The 12,164-nt window shown below is 41.7% G+C and overlaps 1 protein-coding gene across 6 annotated transcripts in view; it reads left to right on the top strand.

Annotated features, from left to right (window-relative positions):
• The window catches only part of Mgat4a (alpha-1,3-mannosyl-glycoprotein 4-beta-N-acetylglucosaminyltransferase A), a 129,372-nt gene that overhangs the window by 99,367 nt on the left and 17,841 nt on the right, over positions 1 to 12,164 (top strand). For all 6 annotated transcript variants that reach the window (XM_031367229.1, XM_031367230.1, XM_031367231.1 and 3 more), the window contains one exon: positions 11,153 to 11,267. In XM_031367229.1, coding sequence (XP_031223089.1) covers positions 11,153 to 11,267 — 115 coding nt within the window. The remainder of the gene's footprint in view (positions 1 to 11,152; positions 11,268 to 12,164) is intronic.

Genomic DNA, 12,164 nt, shown 5'->3' with positions numbered 1-12,164 from the left:
TGGTTGCTGGGAATTAAACTCAGGATCTCTGGAAGAGCAGCCTGTGCTCTAGGCTGCTGAGCCATCTCTCCAGCCCCTATTTTCTTAATTGTTATAAGCATGTGGAAATGTATTTCTCTGTCCTCCAGTCTGGGTGAGTTGCATCTTTCTAGGAATGTATTGTTCCTTTTCTTTTTCTTTTTTTTTTTCTTTTTTTTTGTTATTTCATTCAGAGTATTTAATAATTACTTTTTTATTAGATATTTTTTTATTTACATTTCAAATGATATCCTCTTTCCTGGTTTCCCTTCCGAAAAAAAAAAAACCCTATTTCCTCCCCCTTCCCCCTGCTCACCAACCCACCCTCTTCCGCTTTCTGGCCCTGGCATTCCCCTACACTGGGGCATAGAACCTTCACAGGACTAAGGACCTCTTCTCCCACTGATGACTGACTAGGCCATCCTCTACTATACATATGCAGCTGGGGCCATGAATCCCACCATGTGCACTCTTTGGTTAGAGTTTTAGTCCCTGGGAGCTCTGAGGGTACTAGTTAGTTCATATTGTTGTTCCTCCTAAGAGGCTGCAAACCCTTCAGCTCCTTGGGTCCTTTCTCTAGCTTCTTCATTGGGGACCCTATGCTCAGTCCAATGGATGACTGTGAGCCTCTACTTCTGTATTAGTTGGGCACTGTCAGAGCCTCTCAGGAGACAGCTATATCAGGCTCCTGTCAGCCAGCACTTGCTGGCATCCACAATATAGTCTGGGTTTGGTGATTGTATATGGTAAGGATCCCAGGTGCAGCAGTTTCTGGATTGTCCTTCCTTCAGTCTCTGCTCTATACTTTGTCTTTGTAACTCCTTCCATGGGTATTTTGTTCCTCCTTCTAAGAAGGATCGAAGTATTCACACTTTGGTCTTCCTTCTTCTTGAGTTTCTTGAGGTTTGTGGATTGTATCTTGGGTATTCTGAGCTTCTGGGCTAATATCCACTTATCAGTGAGTGTGTTCCATGTGTGTTCTTTTGTGATTGGGTTACCTCACTCAGGATGATATTCTCCAGATCCATCCACTTCCCTACGAATTTCATGAATTCATCATTTTTAATAGCTGAGTAGTACTCCATTGTGTAAATGTACCACATTTTCTGTATTCACTCCTCTGTTGAATGAGATCAGGGTTCTTTCCAGCTACTGGCTATTATAAATAAGGCTGCTATGAACAGAGTGGAGCATGTGTCCTTATTGCATGTTGGAGCATCTTCTGGGTATATGCCCAGGAGTGGTATAGCTGGGTCCTCAGGTAGTACTATGTCCAGTTTCCTAAGGAACTGACAAACTGATTTCCAGAGTGGTTGTACCAGCTTGCAATCCCACCAGCAATGGAGGAGTGTTCGTCTTTCTCCACAACCTTGCCAGCATCTACTGTCACCTGAGTTTTTGATCTTAGCCATTCTGACTTGTGTGAGGTGGAACCTCTGATGTTTTGATTTGCATTTCCCTGATGACTAATGATGTTGAACATTTCTTTAGATGCTTCTCAGCCATTTGGTATTCATCAGTTGAGAATTCTTTGTTTAGCTCTGTACCCCATTTTTAATAGGGTTATTTGGTTCTCTGGAGTCTAACTTCTTGAGTTCTTTGTATATATTAGATATTAGCCCTCTATGGGATATACGATTGGTAAAGATCTCTTCTCAATTTGTTGGTTGGCATTTTGTCCTATTGACAGTATCTTTTGCCTTACAGAAGCTTTGCAATTTTATGAAGTCCTATTTGTCAGTTCTTGATCTTAGAGCATAAGCTATTTTTGTTCTAGTCAGGAAATTTTTCCCTGTACCCATGTGCTTGAGGCTCTTCCCCACTTTCTTTTCTATTTCTTTCAGTGTATCTGGTTTTATGCGGAAGTTCTTGGTCCACTTGGACTTGAGCTTTGTACAAGGAGATAGGAATGGATTGATTTGCATTCTTCTACATGCTAACCACCAGTTGAGCCAGCACCATTTGTTGAAAATGCTGTCTTTTTTCCACTGGATGGTTTTAGCTCCTTTGTCAAAGATCAAGTGACCACAGGTGTGTGGGTCTTCATTTCTGGGTCTTCAATTCTATTCCATTGATCCACCTGCCTGTCACTGTACCAATACCATGCAGTTTTCATCACAGTTGCTCTGTAGTACAGCTTAAGGTCAGGGATGGTGATTCCACTAGAAGTTCTTTTATTGTTGAGAATAGTTTACGCTCGCTACCTTAGGTTTTTTGTTATTCCAGATAAATTTGCAAATTGCTCTTTCCAAGTCTGTGAAGAATTGAGTTGGAGTTTTGATGGAGATTGCATTGAATATGTAGATTGCTTTCTGCAAGATTGCCATTTTTACTATATTAATCCTGCCAAGCCATGAGCATGGGAGATCTTTCCGTCTTCTGAGATCATCTTTGATTTCTTTCTCCAGAGACTTGGAGTTCTTGTCATACAGATCTTTTACTTGCTTAGTTAGAGTTATACCAAGGTATTTTATATTATTTGTAACAACTGTGAAGGATATTGATTCCCTAATTTCTTTCTCAGCCTGTTTATCTTTTGTGTAGAGGAAGGCCTCTGATTTGCTCGAGTTAATTTTATATCCAGCTACTTTGCTGAAGTTGTTTATCAGGTTTAGGTGTTCTCTGGTGGAATTTTTGGGGTCACTTAAGTATACTATCATATCATCAGCAAATAGTGATAATTTGACTTCTTCCTTTCTACTTCATATCCCTTTGATCTTCTAGTGTCTAATTGCTCTGGCTAGGACTTCAAGTACAATATTGAATAGGTAGGGAGAGAGTGGGCAGCCTTGTCTAGTCCCTGATTTTAGTTGGACTTATTCAAGTTTTTCTCCATTTAGTTTGATGTTGGCTACTGGTTTGCTGTATATTGCTTTTACTATGTTTAGGTATGGGCCTTGAATTCCTGATCTTTTCCAAGACTTCTATCATGAAGGGGTGTTGGATTTTGTCAAATGCTTTCTCAGCATCTAATGAAATGATCATACGGTTTTTTTCTTTGAGTTTATTTATATAGTGGATTACGTTGATGGATTTCCATATATTGAACCATCCCTGCATCCTTGGGATGAAGCTTACTTGATCATGATGGATGATTGTTTTGATATGTTCTTGGATTTGGTTTGCAAGAATTTTATTGAGTAGTTTTGTATCGATACTCATAAGGGCAATTGGTCTGAAGTTTTCTTTCTTTGTTAGGTCTTTGTGTGGTTTAGGTATCAGAGTAATAGTGGCTTCATAGAACGAATTCAGTAGAGTACCTTCTGTTTCTATTTTGTGGAATAGTTTGAGGAGTATTGGCATTAGGTCTTCTTTGACGGTCTGACAAAACTTCACTAAATCCATCTGGTCCTGGGCTTTTTTTTGGTTGGGAGACTATTAATGACTGTTTCTATTTCTTTAGAGGATATGGAACTGTTTAGATTATTTATCTGATCTTGATTTAACTTTGGTACCTGGTATCTGTCTAGAAAATTGTCCATTTCATCCAGGTTTTCCAGTTTTGTTGAATATAGGCTTTTGTGGTAGGATCTCATGATTTTTTGGATTTCCTCAGTTCCTGTTGTTATGTCTCCCTTTTCATTTCTGGTCTTGTTAATTAGGATACACTCTCTGTATCCTATAGTTATTTTGGCTAAGGGTTTGTCTATTTTGTTGAACCAGTTCCTGGTTTGGTTGATTCTTTGTATAGTTCTTTTTGTTTCCACTTGGTTGATTTCAGCCCTGAGTTTGATTATTTCCTGCTCTCTACTCCTCTTGGGTGTATTTTGCTTCTTTTTGTTCTAGAGCTTTCAGATGTGCTGTCAAATTGCTGGTGTATGCTCTCTCCAGTTTCTTTTTGGTGGCACTCAGAGCTATGAACACTTAGAACTGCTTTCATTGTATCACATAAGATTGGGTATGTTGTGGCTTCATTTTCATTAAACTCTAAAAAGTCTTTAATTTCTTTCTTTCTTTCTTCCTTGAGCAATTTATCATTGAGTAGAGTGTGGTCAAGCTCTAGTGTTGTATGTGGGCTTTCTATTGTTTATGCTGTTATTGAGGACCAGCCTTAGTGCATGGTGATCTGATAGTCTGCAAGGAATTATTTCAGTCTTGTATCTGTTGAGGCCTGTTTTGTGACTGATTATATGGTCAATTTTGTAGAAGGTACCATGAGGTGCTGAGAAGGTATATCCTTTTGTTTTAGGATAAAATGTTCTTTAGATATCTTAAATCCATTTGTTTCATAGCTTCTGTTAATCTTACTGTGTCTCTATTTAGTTTCTGATTCCATGATCTGTCCATTGCAGAGAGTGGGGTGTTGAAATCTCCCACTATTATTGTATGTGGTGCAATGTGTGCTTTGAGCTTTAGTAAGGTTTCTTTTATGAATGTAGATGCCCTTGCATTTGGAGCATAGAGTTTCAGAATTGAGAGTTCGTCTTGGTAGGTTTTACCTTTGATGAGTATGAAGTGTCCCTCCTTATCTTTTTTGATAACTTTAGGTTGAAAGTCGATTTTATTCAATATTAAAATGGCTACTTCAGCTTGTTTCTTGGGACCATTTGCTTGGAAAATTGTTTTTCAGCCTTTTACTCTGAGGTAGTATCTGTCTTTGTCACTGAGGTGGGTTTCCTCTATGCAAAAAAATGTTGGGTATGTATCCAGTCTGTTAGTCTATGTCCTTTTATTGGGGAATTGAGTCCATTGATGTTAAGAGATATTAAGGAAGAGTAATTGTTGCTTCCTGTTATTTTTGTTGTTAGAGTTGGAATTCTATTCACATGGCTATCTTCTTTTAGTTTTGTTGAAAGATTACTTTCTTGATTTTTCTAGGATGTAGTTTCCATCCTTGTGTTGGAGTTTTCCATTTATTATCCTTTGAAGGGCTGGACTTGTGGAAAGATATTGTGTAAATTTGGTTTTGTCATGGAATTCCTTGGTTTCTCCATCTATGATAGTTGAGAGTTTTGTTGGGTATAGTAGCCTGGGCTGGCATTTGTGTTCTCTTAGGGTCTGTATGACATCAGCCCAGGATCTTCTAGCTTTCATAGTCTCTGGTGAGAAGTCTGGTATAATTCTGATAGGTCTGCCTTTGTATGTTACTTGACCTTTTTCCCTTACTGCTTTTAATATTCTTTGTTTGTTTTGTGCATTGTTTTGATATTATGTGATGGGAGGAATTTCTTTTCTGGCCCAAACTATTTGGAGTTCTATAGGCTTCTTGTATGTTCATGGGCATCTCTTTCTTTAGGGAAGTTTTCTTCTATAATTTTGTTGAAGATATTTACTGGCCCTTTAAGTTGGAAGTCTTCACTCTCTTCTATACCTATTATCCTTAGGTTTGGTCTTCTCATTGTGTCCTGGATTTCCTGGATGTTTTGTGTTAGGAACTTTTTGCATTTTACATTTTCTTTGACTGTTGTGTCAATGTTTTCTATGGTGTCTTCTGCCCCTGAGATTCTCTCTTCTATCTCTTGTATTCTGTTGGTGATGCTTGCATCTATGGCTCCTGACTTCTTTCCTAAGTTTTCTATCTCCAGAGTTGTCTCTCTCTTGATGATTTCTTAATTGTTTCTACTTCCATTTTTAGATCCTAGATGGTTTTGTTCAACTCCTTCACCTGTTTGGTTGTTTTCCTGTAATTCTTTAAGGGATTTTTGTGTTTCTTCCTTAAGGGCTTCTACTTGTTTACTCGTGTTCTTCTATAATTCTTTAAGGGATTTTTATGTTTCCTCTTTTTGTGTTTAAGGTCTTGTACCTCTTTACCTGTGTTCTTCTGTATTTCTTTAAGGGAGTTATTTATGTCCTTCTTAAATTCCTCTATCAGCATCATGAGATATGATTTTAGATCTGAATCATGCTTTTCTGGTGTTTTGGGATATCCAGGACTTGCTGTGGTGGGAGTACTAGGTTCTGATGATGTCAAGAAGTCTTGGTTTCTGTTGGTAAGATTCTTGTGTTTGCCTTTCACCATCTGTTAGTCTCTAGTGCTAGATGTTCTTGCTGCCTCTGGCTGGAGCTTGTTCCTCCTGTGGGTCTGTAAGCCTGTGTCAGCACTCCTGGGAGATCAGCTCTCTCTTGGTAAGACCTGTGCACAGAGGGCTATGGATCAGCCATCCCTCCTGGGTGCAGATGGATGCAGGAAGAACCCTGTCCCAGCTGCTCTGCCACTTCTGTGGCCTGTGCCTCCAGGCTGGTCCTGCCTTAGAAAGTCACCAGAGAGAAAACGGAGATCTCACCTGAGTCCCGGGGTCAGAGCACTCCCTGGAGACAAGCTCTCCCCTGGCATATTGTTTCTTCTATAGCTAGTTCAGATCCCTGGCACATAACCTATGGTAGCCTCTCATACTGTGTAATGCTTTTACTTTGTGACATGTGTTTTAATGTCCTCTCCTGTCTAATTTTGAGTCCTCTCTTCTCATGTGTTACTCATACTAAAGTTTTGCTCGCATATTTACGGAAACATTGTAGTTACTTGAAACTTAGTACATTACAACAGTCTATCTAACACTGATCACTTACCTTTGGTTGAAGCCATGGAAATTACCTTTGTTATATCTCCCTGTTTCTACCTTGTTATTGACGCAAATCGCTTCTTTATAAACTTTATGTGTGTCACATATTCTAGGCTGACCTTGAACTCACTGTATAGCCAAGGCTGACCTTGAACTCTAAACCTTCTTGAAAGTGCTGGGATCACATGCTAGGAGAGCCCTGTGTCAGCTGAGCTGCACCCCTAGGTCCCCTGCCTCTTTTCACATTGCATATCCATGAATATAAATATGTAATTGCTTTGTATGCTGTGGGTTATAGTGTAACCCAAACGTGATCCAGGCAGCTGAGCTTCTATCATGAGTGACAAAGTAGAATTTACAAGATGTTTCCGAGGTCTACATTTCTGTTGTATAGGCTGATGGTGACTGTTGGACCTGGTGTCGTTAATCCAGAAACCAAAGTGACTTCCTCACAAATGTTACCTTACTACAGAATTCTATATGAACCCGGATGTTTCCTTTACTAGATAATTTTACATCCTTGTATGGTCCTTCCTTGGTTTTTATGTCCTTTCACTCTAAGATTAAGGACTACCCCTCAGCAAGTTGGACAGGAGGAATAATGTTGAATGTATAAAAAAGTCTAAATTTCAAAATTTTCAAAAGGTGGTTCTGCTGGGCAGGTATGTGGTATTCTTGGTGGATAACTGTTTTGCTTTTACAATTACAAATCCATCACCAGCCTGCAATGTCTCTGCTGAGAAATCTGCTGACAGTAGGGTAGGAGCTCGTGTGTGTGTGTGTGTGTGTGTGTGTGTGTGTCCAACAAAGCCATCCTCTGCTGCATATGCAGCTGGAGCCATGAGTCCCTCCATGTGTACACTTTGGTTGGTGGTTTAGTCCCTGGGAGCTCTGGGAGATCTGGTTGCTTGATATTGTTGTTCTTCCTATGAGGTTACAAACTACTTCAGCTCCTTCAGTCTTCCCACTAACTCCTCCATTGAGGTCCCCATGCTCAGTCTGATGGTTGGCTGAGATTATCTGCATCTATATTGGTGTTTACTTTTTTAAAAAAAAAATATTTTCGCTGGGCAGTAGTGGTGCACGCTTTTAATCCAGCAGTTGGGAGGCAGAGGCAGGCAGATTTCTGAGTTCGAGGCCAGCCTGGTCTACAGAGTGAGTTCCAGGACAGCCAGGGCTACACAGAGAAACCCTGTCTCGAAAAAGCAAAAAAAAAAAAAAAAAAAAAAAAAAAAAGATTTTCTTGTTTGCATGAGTGCATTGAGGTATGTGCGTGCACTGCATGTGTGCTGGTCCTACCTGAGGTCAGAAGAGGGCACCAGGCCCTGCAACTAGGGTTATAAGTGGGTGCACACCACCATGTGGTGCCGGAAACTGAACCTCCTTTCTCTGGATGCGTGGCAAGAGGCTTACACCAGTGGCCCATCTATGTAGCCCCAGAGCCCTGTTTAGAAACGACGTACTTTATTCTTTGAGTTTCATGAAATTTCAAACATACCACTCCCTGCCTTTGTTCATAACCACCCTCTCCTCTCCCCCTTTGCCTCCCCTCACTCCCAGCTGAGTCTTCTTTTCAAGCTCATCGAATCTAATTTGTGTTGACCAGCTGGTCTTGGAAGTGAGCCCTGTAGTGGTCACATCATTAAAGAAAATGACTTTCCTCTCAGCAGCTAGAGAATGCCAGTAGCTCCTTAGCTAGTGGTAACGAACGGGTCGCGGGAGTCATGCCCACCCTTCCCTTTATCCCGGTCTTTTGTCTGGGAGGATCTCAGACAGACCTGCCTCACGGTCACTGCTTCTTGGGTCCTCTCCTCTCTGGACTCGTGGGTAGAACCCAAGTGAGATTTGCCGGTTTCCACTCTGGTGTGTGCACCCCCATTCTTTGGGGGAGGGTGTGTGTGTGGGAATCCTGTGTCTCTCTGTGTTGCTCAGATGGAGTGCTTCTCGGTGCTTATCTATGGCACTGCAGTCACTGGCACCAAGTCCTGGCCTTCGCTCCTGGCCTCTGCTGGGTGCCTGCCTTGTTCCTGTCCATGTTTGAAACAGGACAGAAACCACAATACTATCGGGATGGAAGCCAGAAAGTCAACAGCTCCAGAGACTTGGAACTAATGTCTCTGGCGAGGGGGAAGTCAGGAGCCAAGGAACCCAGAGAACTATGTGGGGTGGGGGGTGGGGGTGGGGCGTCTGGCTGTTGTATGCTCTGGTTTTAAAGCCATATCTCTGGGGATAAAGGAGGGTCTGGGGTTTGCCATTTCACTACCTTGCTGATATCATAAATCTCTAACAGAGATACACACAGAAACACAAGCACACACACTATACACAACACACACACACACCACACACAGAGCCTCAAAGCCAGTTTCTTTATCACAGCATAATATCAAAAGCTTTAAATGCTACTAAATGGAAACCGGAAACTGGTGTGGTTTTTAGCCATTTCTTGGAGTAACACAATTCTATGCCATCGTCCTTTGTTGGTCATTTAGAGAGTATCTAAATTTTCAGCCCTCCAAAGATTAATGATGTTTTTCTAAAAATGATCCATTTCCCCAAAGTTTGTTCCTCAGGAAACAGAGTTGCTGTATATTCTGGTCTTCTTAGTTGGGCAGCACGAGAATCCTCTGAGTGAGTTCATTGCCGTCTATCTTCAGAGTATTAGGACGGAAACCACACTAGCTTCAAAAACCTTCAGATTGAGGGCTTGAAATGTTTGCAAAGGAAAGGAATCATCTAGGGAAATCCAAGGAAAACAGGGCCGAAGACAGGGAATCAAAGGAATTTATCTCACACCGCATAGATGTTTCCTAGGGTTGTGCCTCCATGGTTGCAAACCTGGGGGTTTCATATCCACAGCTTCTAAAGGATGCTCGTGGGCTGGAGGTGGTCCAGGGGAGAGTACTGGCCAGTCCTCACACTACCCTGTATTCATTCCCCAGCGCTGGAAAAATACAAGGTACTTTAAAAAAAAAAAAAAGAAGAGCAGAGCCAGGCCGATTGCATCATCAGGGGTTTATGCTTAAAGAAAATACCAACCAGCCTGGGGTTATGCCTGTGGGCTGGGCTGGTTTCCAGTGGCCTGGGCAAGCCATTTCTTGAAGGGTTGCATCACCCAGCATCAGCTCATGCTCTCACGGGAGGTGACCCAGGGCTCTGATGCCTCTTGCAGGCATTTCCCTCATTTGCTATGATGCTTAATCTTCAGATTTCCACTCAAGTGTCATTTTTTTTTGTGAACATTTCCTGTCTCAATGTTCCCAAAGTGCTTTGCATATCCCAATAATGATGCAGGCAAGCGTAGGGAATAGTTTTAGTGACCTGGGACTCTACTTGGTTTGGTCATATGCTCCTAATAGTAATGCCCTGGACAGCCTGAGGCACTTTTCTGTGCATACTCGATGCACACAAGCCTCTTTTCTCACTGCACCCCAAAACCTGTGAGCAACCTAGGACCCCCAACCTGCTATATGCACACACCACTGGAACAATCTTCTCCCCTTCAACAGATTCTGTCTGTTCATATTCCTAACCTAGAAGTCAGTCTGAGCTGAACTGTTTATGGGGTACTTATACAGTAAAGTGAAACTGTGTGCTTTAGTAAACTCTTTTGTTTTTTTAAAAGATTTATTTATTTATTATATGTAAGTACATTGTAGCTGTCTTCCGACACTCCAGAAGAGGGAGTCAGATCTCATTACAGATGGTTGTGAGCCACTATATGGTTGCTGGGATCTGAACTCAGGACCTTCCGAAGAGCAGTCGGTGCTCTTCCCCGCTGAGCCATCTCACCAGCCCGCCCACTGCCATTCTTGACCGTGAATTTCTGATTAGTAGTATCACTTAGCTTTGAGTAAAATTTCGTTGATACTTTGTAAAAAAAGGGGGGGTGTATGGGGAGTTTGTAGATCTATTGCAAGTGACTTGGAGTGGTGGATTGCCTGCAGGAACAGTCACTGACAGGTGCTGCTAGTCCCACCCTGCCCTCCTCACTATATCCCGCCCTACATGGTGGCTCCTAACTCCTATAACTCCAGTTCTAGTGGGGCCAGTGCCCCTTCTCACGTCCACGGGCTCCTGCTTAAACTCATGCTGACACACATACATACACATAAAAATTTAAAAACTATCAAAGGGGTTTCTAGGGGTGTAGCTCAGCGGTAGAGCCCTTACCTGGCTTGAGCTAGGTCCTGGGTTCTATCCCCAGTGTGTGTGTGTATGTAAGAAAGAGAGAGACAGAGACAGAGAGAGACAGAGAGATGGGGGAAAGACAGACAGAGACAGACAGACAGACAGGAATACACAGAGACAGAGACAAAGAGACAGAAACAGAAGTTTGCAGAGGCATCTGCATCAATATAGAAGGTATCAAATGGATGCATGCCCAGTTTTCATGTTTCTCTCAACTAGTCAGGTGGAAGGTAGGGGAGGGAAGGTGCTGGCTTTTCTTTGACCTCACACTGGGGAGTTTATCAACAGAGTCTATCTTTTATTTTGATAGCATTTGTTTTTATATTTTAATTGGTTTCATGATTTCTGTGAGTGTATGTGTGGATTTGTTTGTAATAATGCTCATTTATTCCTTTCCTTTCCTTTTTGACTTTTAAATATAATTGTTTACTTTTCTTTTCTAGCTTGAAGATGATATTATTGTCAAACAAAACTATTTTAATACCATAAAAAATTTTGCACTTCAACTTTCTTCAGAAGAATGGATGATTCTCGAGTTTTCCCAGCTTGGCTTCATTGGTAAGAAGAGCATTTGATGATTTATCTGTTTTATAAAACAGCTAAGTCTCGGAATCTTGAACCAATTGCCTTTTGTGTGGGGTGTGTATGTGCAAAAAGTTACCTTTTCCTAGGGAACTGACTAGCGCTGATAAACTTAGGTAAATCTCCTTATGCAGATGATGACTGTGAACTCATGTGGACTCTGGCTTCTGAGGAGTAGCATGTTGTTTTGTAACAAAATTTCAATTGTTTGACTAACTTACCAATGGAGACTCAGGAGCCAGATGCTGGCATGAAAGCCTGCTGGCTCAGAGAGGCAGAGAAAGCACCCAGCTGACCTTCCTATTCAGCCCACATCCCATCAGGAATCCCCTCTCTCAGGCCTTTTCAAGAAAACCTTCAAATTCAATGTCTCCCCTCCCCTTCTTCCTGTGTGTGCCTCTGCCCTGTCACTTTGACTCCCCTTTACTCTGTATGGCTTTTTCCTATAGTCACTTCCTGTTAACTGGTTGCTTGCTCCACTTCTTGATCTATGGTTGACTTTATTTAATCTTATTTACAGTATTCAAGCAGAAAGCTCTTGGATTAAAAGTGTGTGCTAAGACTGAGCCATGCTACAACTAACAACAGACTTTTCCAGTAAATAACACAATCCCAGGGTTCACACTGTTTTCAAACATCTTGCAACAGCGGATCCTCTAAAGAGCTGCACCGTGGCTGCCATGGACCTGGGGGCATGTCTGATTCTTCCCTGATACCTTCGTTTCCTTATGCTAACAACACTGGGTTCTTCCGGGAAGTGCAGCACTGATGGGTTCTTATTGGCCCTGCAGCATGCAGCTATTGCCCATCGATGACCTCATGTTCATTCATTTCTTTTTTTTTTTTTGCCATGCAATTCTGAGACTTGAAGTT

Source organism: Mastomys coucha, unplaced genomic scaffold, assembly GCF_008632895.1.
Source record: "Mastomys coucha isolate ucsf_1 unplaced genomic scaffold, UCSF_Mcou_1 pScaffold14, whole genome shotgun sequence".
Taxonomy (NCBI): domain Eukaryota; kingdom Metazoa; phylum Chordata; class Mammalia; order Rodentia; family Muridae; genus Mastomys; species Mastomys coucha.
Note: the sequence above shows the minus strand (reverse complement) of the source record. Positions and strands in the feature narration are given on the sequence as shown.